The 15,309-nt window shown below is 38.9% G+C and overlaps 1 protein-coding gene across 1 annotated transcript in view; it reads left to right on the forward strand.

The window, feature by feature from the left end:
* Window positions 1-10,639, forward strand: part of LOC143770283 (cathepsin D-like) — a 60,509-nt gene extending 49,870 nt beyond the window's left edge. Inside the window, exons 6-9 of the mRNA XM_077259757.1 lie at window positions 378-500; window positions 1,431-1,575; window positions 7,229-7,327; window positions 7,574-10,639. Of these exons, the coding sequence (XP_077115872.1) occupies window positions 378-500; window positions 1,431-1,575; window positions 7,229-7,327; window positions 7,574-7,735 (529 nt within the window). The 3' untranslated portion in view covers window positions 7,736-10,639. The remainder of the gene's footprint in view (window positions 1-377; window positions 501-1,430; window positions 1,576-7,228; window positions 7,328-7,573) is intronic.
* Window positions 10,640-15,309: the final 4,670 nt, after the last annotated feature.

The raw sequence follows: 15,309 nt of genomic DNA on the forward strand, positions 1-15,309 counted from the left end.
GGATTATTGGAATAAGGAAATACATTGTGATAGATCCCTGCTTTCTCTTCTGTAGATAAATAACCACGCCCACACCTCTGATTGGCAGATGCCTGTGTATACTGTAAGAAAGCAGCCAATCAGTGGTGGGGGCAGGCTTGAACAGATTAGATGGACTGCCTGGCACAAGACAACTAGTCTTGCAGTGATAATCTCCTGCTGATAAAACACTGGAGACTCTCACAATCAGGGTCTCGGGTTCTACATTATGCTGTTCTCAGATAAAATAGCAAAAACCTGCAAATAAGTTTCCTTTAACTCAAGATTAAGATAAAACTGATTGCACAACTCCCCAATTCCTGAAATACACTGATACATCATGCTTTCATTTTTTTAAGAGATCCTACTGCTTCGGTTGGAGGTGAACTTTTACTTGGTGGTACGGACTCTAAATACTATACAGGGGACTTCCATTACTTGAATGTAACGCGCATGGCTTTCTGGCAAATCAAGACTGACGAGTAAGTTCTTATTCATTCTAGTCATTATTTCTTACACAAAAAAATACATTTTTAAAGGGAAGCAGTCCTCATTAAATGACCTATAGTTTGTATCAGGTTTTCGTGTTACATCTATTTAAAAAAAAAAAAAAAACTTGGAAATTTTTTACTGTATTAGAATAAATTTTCACGCTGGTCAATGGGACTTTTTTTTAGACCTGTTCTTTCATTAAGTTTTCCGCAGACTCCTTATCATCAGAGGTAGGATTACAATGACTACCTGGTTACAGCTCTAAAAACAGCTGATAACATAGGATCCACCAATCATAATAGGCGATGTCACAGCTCCCCTGCTCCCCCTCCCTTCACAATGACCTCTGCGCACGCTCATTAGACACTTCAATACAAAAGATAGGGTTTCGGGTCTGTTCATTGAGGATTTTCATGAAACTACAGATATTTTGAATCTAAAAAAGCCTCAGTGTGAAAATTGCAAGATTTCAATTTTTTTTTTACAGATCATGATATGGGAAAAAAGATACCGTACATGGGCCAAAAAATTAACACAAAAACCTAATTTAAACAGATCATATTCTGATGAAACTTTCACTTTAAATGCACCTTTTAACACAAATACAAAAAGGGGGTATTTACCTGCAGATTAACCTTTGATACATATAAATATGATTTTTGTTTTTTTTCACTGACGGGTTCTGTTTAAACATATGAACATTTGAGAGCCTTTTCTTTCTTAAATGCATGTGTTTTTGTCAGTCCAGAATTTTTGTAGTAGGGTTTAAAGAAGACCCCAAAAAACATCGGGCTGTTTGACTTCTACAGCCTCTACGTATCACAGGCATAGCATACAAACAGTGTATCCATTAGAAAGCTCTGTAACCCTTATCTCTCTTCTTCTAAGCCATCTTCCAAGTTACATTTTTCCCTCTTTAGAGTCCGAGTTGGAAACCAACTGATCCTGTGTAAAGGAGGCTGCCAGGCCATAGTGGACACCGGTACGTCTTTGATTACAGGTCCAGCCGCAGAAATCAGAGCGCTTCACGTGGCTATAGGAGCACTTCCACTGTTCAATGGCGAGGTGAGAGATGACACTATCACTAGCACTGTTACAGAGTATGTGGCTGCACATTTATAGGGAATATCACTAATACTGTAACAGATCATGTGACTGCACATTTATAGGGAATATCACTAATACTGTAACAGATCATGTGGCTGCACATTTATAGGAAATATCACTAATACTGTAAGAGATCATGTGGCTGCACATTTATAGGGAATATCACTAATATTGTAACATATCATGTGGCTGCACATTTATAGGGAATATCACTAATACTGCATCAGATCATGTGGCTACACATTTATAGGGAATATCACTAATACTGTAACAGATCATGTGGCTGCACATTTATAGGGAATATCACTAGCACTGTTACAGAGCATGTGGCTGCACATTTATAGGGAATATCACTAATACTGCAACAGATCATGTGGCTGCACATTTATAGGGAATATCACTAATATTGTAACAGATCATGTGGCTGCACATTAATAGGGAATATCACTAATACTGTAACAGATCATGTGGCTGCACATTTGTAGGGAATATCACTAATACTGTAACAGATCATGTGGCTGCACATTTATAGGGAATATCACTAATACTGTAACAGATCATGTGGCTGCACATTTGTAGGGAATATCACTAATACTGTAACAGATCATGTGGCTGCACATTTATAGGGAATATCACTAATATTGTAACAGATCATGTGGCTGCACATTTATAGGGAATATCACTAATATTGTAACAGATCATGTGGCTGCACATTTATAGGGAATATCACTAATGCTGTAACAGATCATGTGGCTGCACATTTGTAGGGAATATCACTAATACTGTAACAGATCATGTGGCTGCACATTTATAGGGAATATCACTAATATTGTAACATATCATGTGGCTGCACATTTATAGGGAATATCACTAATACTGTAACAGATCATGTGGCTGCACATTTATAGGGAATATCACTAGCACTGTTACAGAGCATGTGGCTGCACATTTATAGGAAATATCACTAATACTGTAACAGATTATGTGGCTGCACATTTATAGGGAATATCACTAATACTGCAACAGATCATGTGGCTGCACATTTGTAGGGAATATCACTAATACTGTAACAGATCATGTGGCTGCACATTTATAGGGAATATTATTAATACTGTAACAGATCATGTGGCTGCACATTTGTAAAGAATATCACTAATACTGTAACAGATCATGTGGCTGCACATTTATAGGGAATATCACTAATACTGTAACAGATCATGTGGCTGCACATTTGTAGGGAATATCACTAATACTGTAACAGATCATGTGGCTGCACATTTATAGGGAATATCACTAATAATGTAACAGATCATGTGGCTGCACATTTATAGGGAATATCACTAATACTGTAACAGATCATGTGGCTGCACATTTATAGTGAATATCACTAGCACTGTAACAGATCATGTGGCTGCACATTTATAGGGAATATCACTAATACTGTAACAGGTCATGTGGCTGCACATTTATAGGGAATATCACTAGCACTGTTACAGAGCATGTGGCTGCACATTTATAGAGAATATCACTAATACTGCAACAGATCATGTGGCTGCACATTTATAGGGAATATCACTAATATTGTAACAGATCATGTGGCTGCACATTTATAGGGAATATCACTAATACTGTAACAGATCATGTGGCTGCACATTTGTAGGGAATATCACTATTACTCTTATAGATCATGTGGCTGCACATTTATAGGGAATATCACTAATACTGTAACAGATCATGTGGCTGCACATTTATAGGGAATATCACTAATACTGTAACAGATCATGTGGCTGCACATTTGTAGGGAATATCACTATTACTCTTATAGATCATGTGGCTGCACATTTATAGGGAATATCACTAATACTGTAACAGATCATGTGGCTGCACATTTGTAGGGAATATCACTAATACTGTAATAGATCATGTGGCTGCACATTTATAGGGAATATTACTAATACTGTAACAGATCATGTGGCTGCACATTTGTAGGGAATATCACTAATACTGTAACAGATCATGTGGCTGCATATTTATAGGGAATATCACTAATATTGTAACAGATCATGTGGCTGCACATTTATAGGGAATATCACTAATATTGTAACAGATCATGTGGCTGCACATTTATAGGGAATATCACTAATACTGTAACAGATCATGTGGCTGCACATTTGTAGGGAATATCACTAATACTGTAACATATCATGTGGCTGCACATTTATAGGGAATATCACTAATACTGTAACAAATCATGTGGCTGCACATTTATAGGGAATATCACTAGCAATGTTACAGAGCATGTGGCTGCACATTTATAGGAAATATCACTAATACTGTAACAGATCATGTGGCTGCACATTTGTAGGGAATATCACTAATACTGTAACAGATCATGTGGCTGCACATTTATAGGGAATATTACTAATACTGTAACAGATCATGTGGCTGCACATTTGTAGGGAATATCACTAATACTGTAACAGATCATGTGGCTGCATATTTATAGGGAATATCACTAATATTGTAACAGATCATGTGGCTGCACATTTATAGGGAATATCACTAATATTGTAACAGATCATGTGGCTGCACATTTATAGGGAATATCACTAATACTGTAACAGATCATGTGGCTGCACATTTGTAGGGAATATCACTAATACTGTAACAGATCATGTGGCTGCACATTTATAGGGAATATCACTAATACTGTAACAAATCATGTGGCTGCACATTTATAGGGAATATCACTAGCAATGTTACAGAGCATGTGGCTGCACATTTATAGGAAATATCACTAATACTGTAACAGATTATGTGGCTGCACATTTATAGGGAATATCACTAATACTGTAACAGATCATGTGGCTGCACATTTGTAGGGAATATCACTAATACTGTAACAGATCATGTGGCTGCACATTTATAGGGAATATTATTAATACTGTAACAGATCATGTGGCTGCACATTTGTAGGGTATATCACTAATACTGTAACAGATCATGTGGCTGCACATTTATAGGGAATATCACTAATACTGTAACAGATCATGTGGCTGCACATTTGTAGGGAATATCACTAATACTGTAACAGATCATGTGGCTGCACATTTATAGGGAATATCACTAATACTGTAACAGATCATGTGGCTGCACATTTATAGGGAATATCACTAATACTGTAACAGATCATGTGGCTGCACATTTATAGTGAATATCACTAGCACTGTAACAGATCATGTGGCTGCACATCTATAGGGAATATAACTAGCACTGTAACAGATCATGTGGCTGCACATTTATAGGGAATATCACTAATACTGTAACAGATCATGTGGTTGCACATTTGTAGGGAATATCACTAATACTGTAACAGATCATGTGGCTGCACATTTGTAGGGAATATCACTAATACTGTAACAGATCATGCGGCTGCACATTTATAGGGAATATCACTAATACTGTAACAGATCATGTGGCTGCACATTTATAGGGAATATCACTAATACTGTAACAGATCATGTGGCTGCACATTTATAGGGAATATTACTAATACTGCAACAGATCATGTGGCTGCACATTTATAGGGAATATCACTAATACTGCAACAAATCATGTGGCTGCACATTTATAGGGAATATTACTAATACTGCAAACAGATCATGTGGCTGAACATTTATAGGGAATATCACTAATACTGCAACAGATCATGTGGATGCACATCTATAAGGAATATAACTAGCACTGTAACAGATCATGTGGCTGCACATTTATAGGGAATATCACTAATACTGTAACAGATCATGTGGCTGCACATTTATAGGGAATATTACTAATACTGCAACAGATCATGTGGCTGCACATTTATAGGGAATATCACTAATACTGCAACAGATCATGTGGCTGCACATTTATAGGGAATATTACTAATACTGCAACAGATCATGTGGCTGCACATTTATAGGGAATATCACTAATACTGCAACAGATCATGTGGCTGCACATCTATAGGGAATATAACTAGCACTGTAACAGATCATGTGGCTGCACATTTATAGGGAATATCACTAATACTGTAACAGATCATGTGGCTGCACATTTGTAGGGAATATCACTAATACTGTAACAGATCATGTGGCTGCACATTTATAGGGAATGTCACTAATACTGTAACAGATCATGTGGCTGCACATTTATAGGGAATATCACTAATACTGTAACAGATCATGTGGCTGCACATTTATAGTGAATATCACTAGCACTGTAACAGATCATGTGGCTGCACATCTATAGGGAATATCACTAGCACTGTAACAGATCATGTGGCTGCACATTTATAGGGAATATCACTAATACTGTAACAGATCATGTGGTTGCACATTTGTAGGGAATATCACTAATACTGTAACAGATCATGTGGCTGCACATTTGTAGGGAATATCACTAATACTGTAACAGATCATGCGGCTGCACATTTATAGGGAATATCACTAATACTGTAACAGATCATGTGGCTGCACATTTATAGGGAATATCACTAATACTGTAACAGATCATGTGGCTGCACATTTATAGGGAATATTACTAATACTGCAACAGATCATGTGGCTGCACATTTATAGGGAATATCACTAATACTGCAACAAATCATGTGGCTGCACATTTATAGGGAATATTACTAATACTGCAAACAGATCATGTGGCTGAACATTTATAGGGAATATCACTAATACTGCAACAGATCATGTGGATGCACATCTATAAGGAATATAACTAGCACTGTAACAGATCATGTGGCTGCACATTTATAGGGAATATCACTAATACTGTAACAGATCATGTGGCTGCACATTTATAGGGAATATTACTAATACTGCAACAGATCATGTGGCTGCACATTTATAGGGAATATCACTAATACTGCAACAGATCATGTGGCTGCACATTTATAGGGAATATTACTAATACTGCAACAGATCATGTGGCTGCACATTTATAGGGAATATCACTAATACTGCAACAGATCATGTGGCTGCACATCTATAGGGAATATAACTAGCACTGTAACAGATCATGTGGCTGCACATTTATAGGGAATATCACTAATATTGCAACAGATCATGTGGCTGCACATCTATAGGGAATATAACTAGCACTCTAACAGATCATGTGGCTGCACATTTATAGGGAATATCACTAATACTGTAACAGATCATGTGGCTGCACATTTATAGGGAATATCACTAATACTGTTACAGATCATGTGGCTGCACATTTATAGGGAATATCACTAATACTGCAACAGATCATGTGGCTGCACATTTATAGGGAATATCACTAATACTGTAACAGATCATGTGGCTGCACATTTATAGTGAATATCACTAGCACTGTAACAGATCATGTGGCTGCACATCTATAGGGAATATAACTAGCACTGTAACAGATCATGTGGCTGCACATTTATAGGGAATATCACTAGCACTGTAACAGATCATGTGGCGGCACTGTTTTTTATCTAACATTTGTGTATAGTTGATATTGGAATGTTTTTGACTTTTATATCTGTATGTAAATAGTTTTCTTTATGATGTTTATTTCTTTTGAATAGTACATGGTTGACTGTGATAAAGTATCATCTCTACCCACAATTACTTTTATCCTGGGAGGACTGCAGTACAATCTCACCGGAGAAGATTATGTGCTGCAGGTAAGGACCTCACGTATATTGTAGACCAGCAGACGTGGACTGGGTGTGGATGGGAAAACAGACACCGGGACCATAACGCCACCCAGACCCTGACTTTTTGGTTACTAAACTGGTTTCTATTTCAGTAGATGAGAACAGCAGACAATGGTAATGGCAAGTGGGGTAACCAGAAATGGGGACCCTCCAGTGAGTCCACCAGGCTAATAAATGCTATCATATTCATAGTTTTCCATCTTGTCTCTACAGATTTCAAAGATGGGAAAGACCGTATGCTTGAGTGGATTCATGGGATTGGATATCCAACCCCCCGCTGGTCCGATTTGGATCTTTGGGGATGTCTTCATTGGTCGGTATTACACCGTCTTTGACCGAGACAGTAATCAAGTCGGCTTTGCAAGAGCAGTATGAACACAAAAGAAAACGTATTGCTGTAGCGCGATAAAAGCTTTGCCTTATCACAGCCAACAACAGTGAGCGGAACGGGATATCTGTACTGGACTAAAGCACATGAAGCATTTCTGCAAAAAACAAAAAAATACCCGAGAAGCTCCTGCACAAAGCATTTCATTCTGTTGGTGGACTAGAAAATTTCACTTTGCCCTTTAATCATCATATGTAAATAATTTTGTCATTTACACTTCCACCATTTTTTTCCTCCAGGCCTTCAATAACTGAAGGACATGCAAAAATTTAGAAGAAACAAATACTGTCATGGCTGAAAGTATTAACACTCTTGACATTCTTCCAGAAAATGAAGTATTTCTCCCAGAAAATTATTAAAATTAGACATGCTTTGTTTATTTCCTTTGTGTGTATTGGAACAAAGCAGAAAAACTGAGAATAAAGGCAAATTGGTCATAATTTCACACAAAATCCCCAAAATGGTCCAACAAAATTGTTGGCACTCTCAATTTAATATTTGCTTCTACACCCTTTGGAATAAATATCTGCAATTAGTCACTACCTATAACCATTAACAAGCTTCTTACACCTCTCAGCTGGAATTTTGGAGCACTCTTCTTTTGCAAACTGCTTCAGGTCTCTTATATGTGAAGGCGCCTTCTCCCAACAGCAATTTTAAGATCCTTCCACAGGTGTTCAATTGGATTTAGATCCAGACTCATTGCTACCACTTTAGAACTGTCCAGCATATTGTTTCCATCAATGGCTGGGTGTATGTTTGGGGTCATTATCCTGCGGAAGACCCATGACCTAGGACACAAACCCAGCTTTCTGACACCGGGCACTACATTGCGACCCTAAGGCCTCTTTCACACTAGCGTCGTGCACTGCACGTCGCTATGCGTCGTTTTGCAGAAAAAACGCATCCTGCAAAAGTGCTTGCGTTTTTTCTCCATAGACTTTTATTAGCGACACAGTGCGACGCATTGCCACACGACGCAACCGTCGTGCGACGGTTGCGTCGTGTTGCGTCGGACCGTCGCCACCAAAAAACGTTGCTTGTAACATTTTTTGGTGCGTCGTCTGCAGCATTCCCCCGCCTCCCCGCACCTCACAATGGGGCAGCAGATGCGTTGGAAAACTGCATTCGCTGCCCCCGTTGTGCGGCGCTTTCACAGCTAGCGTCGGTGCGCCGCAACGTCGCATAGCGACGTGCAGTGCACGACGCTAGTGTGAAAGTAGCCTAAATCCTTTGGTAATCTTCAGTCAAGGCACCCAGTGCCAGAGGCAGCAAAATAACCCCAAAACATATTTGAACCTTCATTATATTTGACTGTAGGTACTGTGTTCTTTTCTTTGTAGGTTTCATTCCGTTTTTGGTAAAAAGTAGAGTGATGTGTTTTACCAAAAAACTCTCTCTTGGTCTCATTTATCCACAAGACGCTTTCCCAGAAGGTTTTTGGCTTACTCACATACATTTTGACAAATTGTAGTCTAGTTTTTTCATGTTTCTGTGTCTGCAATGAGGTCCTCCTGGGTCTCCTGCCATAGCGTTTCTTTTCATTCAAATGCCGACAAATAGTTCACACTGATACTGATGCACAGTGAGCCTGCAGGACAGCTTCAATTTCTTTGGAACTTAATTGGGGCTGCTCATCAACCATCCAGACTCTTCTGCGTTGCAACCCTTCATCAAATTTTCCCTTCTGTCCACATCCAGGGAGATTAGATACAGTGCCATGGGTTGTAAACTTCTTGATTATGTTGCGCACAGTGGACAAAAGAAAATCAAGATCTTTGCAGATGGACTTTTAACCTTGAGATTGTTGAACAATTTTGGTTCTCAGGTCTTCAGACAGTTCTCTTGTCCTCTTTCTGTTCTCCATGCTTAGTCTGGCACACACAGACACACAATGCAACTATTGAGTCAACATCTCCCATTTTTATCTGGTTTCAGGTGTGATTTTCATATTGCCCACAACTGTTACTTGCCACAGGTGAGTTTGAATGAGCATCACATGCTTTAAACAAAGTTGTTTACCCACAATTTTGGAAAGGTGCCAACAATATTGTCCATTTTGGTGTTTTTGTGTGAAATGATGTCCAATTTGCCTTTTTTTCTCTATATTGTTGTGCTGTTCCAATACACAGAAATGAAACAAACATGTAATTGCAATAATTTTCTGGGAGAAATACTTAATTTTCTGGAACAATTTCAAGAGTGCCAACACTTTCGGCCATGACTGTAGTAGTGGCTTCTTCTTATAATTGAATGAGTCTCTGCAGGGTGTTAATTTCAGTACTTGTAAAGTAAGATGCAGAACCACTAACAGTTAGCCACAGCTGCACTGTTGTCCATTAGAGAATTTTCTCTGCCTAAAAATCTTAATATTTTTTCATGTGCAGGTACATAGAGATATATTGTATTTATTCTTTTGCATATTGCTAGATAATAAATTTGATTAAAAAAATCACACTACCCTGGTCCAGCTTGCACCTCGGCACCTCATGGCACCCAGACCAGGGCTGTGCAAACTTCCTCAGTTGTTGGCAAGCTTGGTGCCTCTTACGATTACCTGGCCTCACGCAACTTCAAGACGTCACATGAAGCCTAGTTCCTTGGACTCATGTGACGTCATAAGGAGAGGTTATAACATGCCTCATGGGGGCCTAATAATGGCAACGGGCACCTAGGACGATGGCACCAAGAAAAGTGCCAATCTTTTTGCTAATCTTTTGAATAGAGCTTTGGACACATGCCGGTGAGTTCACACATTAATCTTTGGCTTTTTTTTGGTACTTTATTGGAAAATTGTTTCTAGACAGACTTGTCTGCAACATTTAATGGCTGCTTATAATATGGCTCTGAGCAAAAGTGCTGTGTGTGCAACTCAGTAAAATGCTTCTTATAATAACACGGTTTCTTAGTTTCACTCCATAGTAATACTAATTTTCTCCAGTAGTGGCCGCTAGAGGAAAAATGTACAGCTACGACAGCTTCCCCTGACACAATCACCTGCTTGCTGGGAGTATAGTATGTCGCTTTACTGAGGTTGTATAAAAATATAATAAAAATTTCTCATCTCTTGTCACAGGGCTACGGTCTGGTACTACTTGAGTGTCACCTTTAACAACCCCTTTAAATAATTATATACAGTAAAAGGATGAAGTTCAACTATGCAAAGGTAAATGTGATGGCAGTGAAGCGACAATAAGGAGCAGACTCATACCGATTTCACAAAACATCCAAGTCCCTAAACATAAAATATTAAATGAATAGCTTAATTTCTGTCCTTACATCTATATCATTCAGAAAAGATGATTGTGGAGTCGTATTGATCATTTCTAGATGCAGACATGACCGTGTTTCCTTTATCATTTCTTTAAAGGGATTTTGCCGTCTCATAAAGTGATGTGATATTGCTGCGTCCACTTCACTTTATAGAGTAAATAAACTTTTTTCTATAATTTTGTCAAACATGGAAAGTTCTGAAACTTTGCAAATCACTTTATGAGGAGTTTTATCTTCATTCCTGTAAAAAAAAAAGTATATATGTGTCTTCCAAGATCAGAATGGAGAAAAGCTGATCTTCCTGCTTTCAGCTGCATTTATATCAGAATGACCTCATTTGGAGTACAGATGATGGCAGTGATGGGGCAGCTCCTGTCTCCTCCTCCGAGTGTTCTGCAGCAGCTTCTCCCCAGAGCTAGTGACACACAGGTGCTGAGCTGACCCATCACTGCCATCATCTGTACTCCAAACGAGGTCTTTCGGATATACAGTGGGTACGGAAAGTATTCAGACCCCTTTAAATTTTTCACTCTTTGTTTCATTGCAGCAATTTGGTAAATTCAAAAAAGTTCATTTTTTCTCATTAATGTACATTCTGCACCCCATCTTCACTGAAAAAACCCAGAAATGTAGAAATTTTTGCAAATGTAATAAAAAGAAAAATTGAAATATCACATGGTCATAAGTCATCAGACTCTTTTCTCAGACACTCATATTTAAGTCACATGTTGTCCATTTCCTTGTGATCCTCTTTCAGATGGTTCTACTCCTTCATTGGAGTCCAGCTGTGTGTAATTAAACTGATAGGACTTGATTTGGAAAGGCGCACACCTGTTTATATAAGACCTCACAGCTCACAGTGCATGTCAGACCAAATGAGAATCATGAGGTCAAAGGAACTGGCCAAGGAGCTCAGAGACAGAATTATGGCAAGACACAGATCTGGCCAAGGTTACAACAGAATTTCTGCAGTACTCAAGGTTCCTAAGAGCACAGTGGCCTCCATAATCCTTAAATGGAAGACGTTTGAAACTACCAGAAGTCTTCCTAGACCTGGCTGTCCAGCCAAACTGAGCAATCATGGGAGAAGAGCCTTGGTTTGAGAGGTAAAGAAGAACCCCAAGGTCACTGTTACTGAGCTCCAGAGATGCAGTAGGGAAATGGGAGAAAGTCCCACAAAGTCAACTATATGTAAATGAGCTGGTAAGATCTATGAGCAGGACATATATCTCCCCGAGGATCTGCCTCCAGAGCCTATTTTACATGTAAAAGGGCGTTACCAGTGTGAGACATGTAGATCAGGAGAGGAGACTCAGTCATTACATGTCTCACACTGGTAAAACCCCCTTACATGTAAAATAAGCTCTGGAGGCAGATCCTCGGGAGATCTATGTCCCGCCCATAGATCTTAACAGCTCATTTACATATTAAGAAAAATCTAGATTTCTCTGGAATAAAACATCGGATCGCAGATATCAAGGTATCATTTTATTCACCTTTCCATGACCTACATGTCCATACAGATGGGTTAGGAGGGTGGATTATACTGAAAGATCTCCATTAACTCCTTCTCGACGCAACCAATTTTCATTTCTGCTCATTTCGTTTTTTTCCTCCTCGTCTTCCAAGATCCATCACTTTTTTATTTTTCCTTCAATATACCCATATGAGGTGTTGTTTTTTGGCGGGACGGGATGAGTTGTACTTTTGAATGCCATCATTCATTTTACCATTCAATCTTCTGAAAAAAATTCCGAAATTTGTTGTTTTTGCTTTTGTGACGTTCATTGTACGGTAATATTGACCTGATATCATGATTCTTCTGGTCAGTACGATGATGACTATTCCAAACTTGTAACTTTTTAAAAAAATATTTGAATGATTAAAAAAAAAGTCCCAACGGTGACGTGTAGGCGCATATTCACACGGATCATTTTGCCACGCATTGTAGATATTGAATTCATATTCTTTTAATGGGTGATACATGTTAAAAATGTGAAGAGAGGACTAGACCCTGATTCCCCTGTTACTTTTTCATGCATATGAACAATGATTTGCTTTACTAAGTGTTCAGTTTAGTTCAAAGGCTCCATATTTGATCACAGTTAGAATTGCTACAGCTCATTAATAATACACCTTGTCGCCTGTGTAATTGGTAAAACTACAAATATTCATGGCATCAAAGGAAAAGAAGCAAATATTTGCTTCTAACGAGAAGAAATCCTGTCTCCCTTTACAAATGTGGGAGAAAAGGTAAAGTATATGAAATTTAATGCAAATGTTCACCGTTAAACCCTTCCCCACCACGGGCAATTTTCATTTTTGTGTTTTCCCTTCTTCCATGAGCCATCATCTTTTATCTTTCTGTTGACACAGATGTACCAAGTCTTGTTTTTTTGTTTTGTTTTTTGCGGTGCGAGTTGTAGTTTTGAATGACACAATTTGTACTGAAAAAATGGAAAAAAAATTCCAAGTGCAGTGGAAAAGTGAAAAATACAGTAATTCCACCTATGTGTTTTTGGGGTTGCGTTTTTACAACATTCACGGCGCAGTAAAAATTACTTGGCAACATGTTTCCCCAGGTCAGTGCAATTTCGGCGACACCCAACTTCTATATTTTTTTATTCTATTTTAGTGGTTAGCAAAATTCAAAAATCAAAGAAAAAAATTAGGGTTTTGTCACCATTTCATTTTTATTTTATTATTTTTACCTAAGGGGGTTATAAAGGGGGTGTGATTTACTTTTTTTTTATTTTGATCACTGTGATAGGGTCTATCACAGTGATCAAAATGAACCAATAGTAAAAATCTATTGTTGACTGGTGCCGGCTGGCAGATCTCGGCGGCGCACTGTGCATGCACCTGCCATTTTCTTCCTGGAAGAAGACGCCGAGGGCAGGGGGACAGAGCCAGAGGGACTGGGGAATGCCAGAGGTACCAGGGGTGGCTTGGGGGTTGCTCGGGCTCGGAGAGAAATAAATGAGAAATAGGCCGTTTTCCTTTTTTTTCGGTCACCGTTATTCGGTGAATAGCGGCAATCACAACACTGGGGTCGGTAAAAACTGACCCGAATCTTGTTCTTTCGTGTCTCAGCTACCCCCGGTAGCTGAGACCCAAAATATTTTCCGACGCTGGTTGGCGCTGTACACTTATTTCTCAGCGCCGTTAAAAAGCGGCGCTGAGGAATAAGTACCCTTAACTGCCGCCGTTAAAAGGCCTATCGGCGGTCGTTAAGGGGTTAAGAAACTCCGTTCCGTCAACATTTAGCCAATGTGTCGTAATAAAGTTTATTTGCCGCGTGTTCTATTCTTAGTCAACTGCTCTGAATATTTCATGATATTTAATTATACCGTCGCGGTAGAGTGTATAAATCTGTAATATGCAGAAGGTAACATCACGCATGTTCCAACCTATCATCTACCTGATTTCACAGCCCAGTAAAGCGCACGCTGATCAAATGGAGCCACGTGCCCGACTCATTTGTGTAAATGTGCTCTCGTGTTCTGCATATCTGAGGCCGGTGTAGTTGCTAAGCAGATTCAATTAGATTACGGTGAGTAAGAAAGTGACAAAAACCCTGTGTGACAGAATGAGGTAGCAGGGTTTGCCAGAGGATGGAGCAGAGCTGTCCTGATTGCCCTGTCCGCCAGCACACAGTCTTCTGCCATTTAGACAGAGATTTTGCTAAAGTGCAAATATGACAACCTGTTAGATACGGTAACCTGTAACAAAAGGAGATTCCAATTCACGGGGCGTCACTTTGGGGAAAAAGAGGCAAGGATTTTGGTTTTGCGAATGCTTATGGCATAATGGCAGAATATGGCATGATTTTGCATTTCTCCAATTTTCAGAGGGCTTTTGCAAAATTTATTTTCTACTGTCTGGGATCACATTTACTTTGTCGCTTCCATAACTTCATGTAGATTGTCTGAGAAAGCATGACTACCTTTCATATACAGTTGTGTGAAAAGTGTTTGCCCCCTTCCCAATTTTTTGTTCTTTTGAATGTTTGTCACCCTTACATTTTTTTAGATCACCAAACATATGTAAATATTAGACAAAGATAACACAAGGAAACACAAAATGCAGTTTTTAAATGGCGGCCCTGATTATTAAGAGAAAAATAAATCCAAACCACTGATTAGCAATAAGAACATAGAGGCTCGTCTCAGTTTTGCCAGAAAACATCTTGATGATCACCAAGACTTTTGAGAGAATACTCTGTGGACTGACCAGACAAAAGTTGAACTTTTTGGAAGGTGTATGTCTCATTATATATGGCGTAAAT

The sequence above is a fragment of the Ranitomeya variabilis genome, chromosome 4, assembly GCF_051348905.1.
Source record: "Ranitomeya variabilis isolate aRanVar5 chromosome 4, aRanVar5.hap1, whole genome shotgun sequence".
Classification (NCBI taxonomy): Eukaryota; Metazoa; Chordata; class Amphibia; order Anura; family Dendrobatidae; genus Ranitomeya; species Ranitomeya variabilis.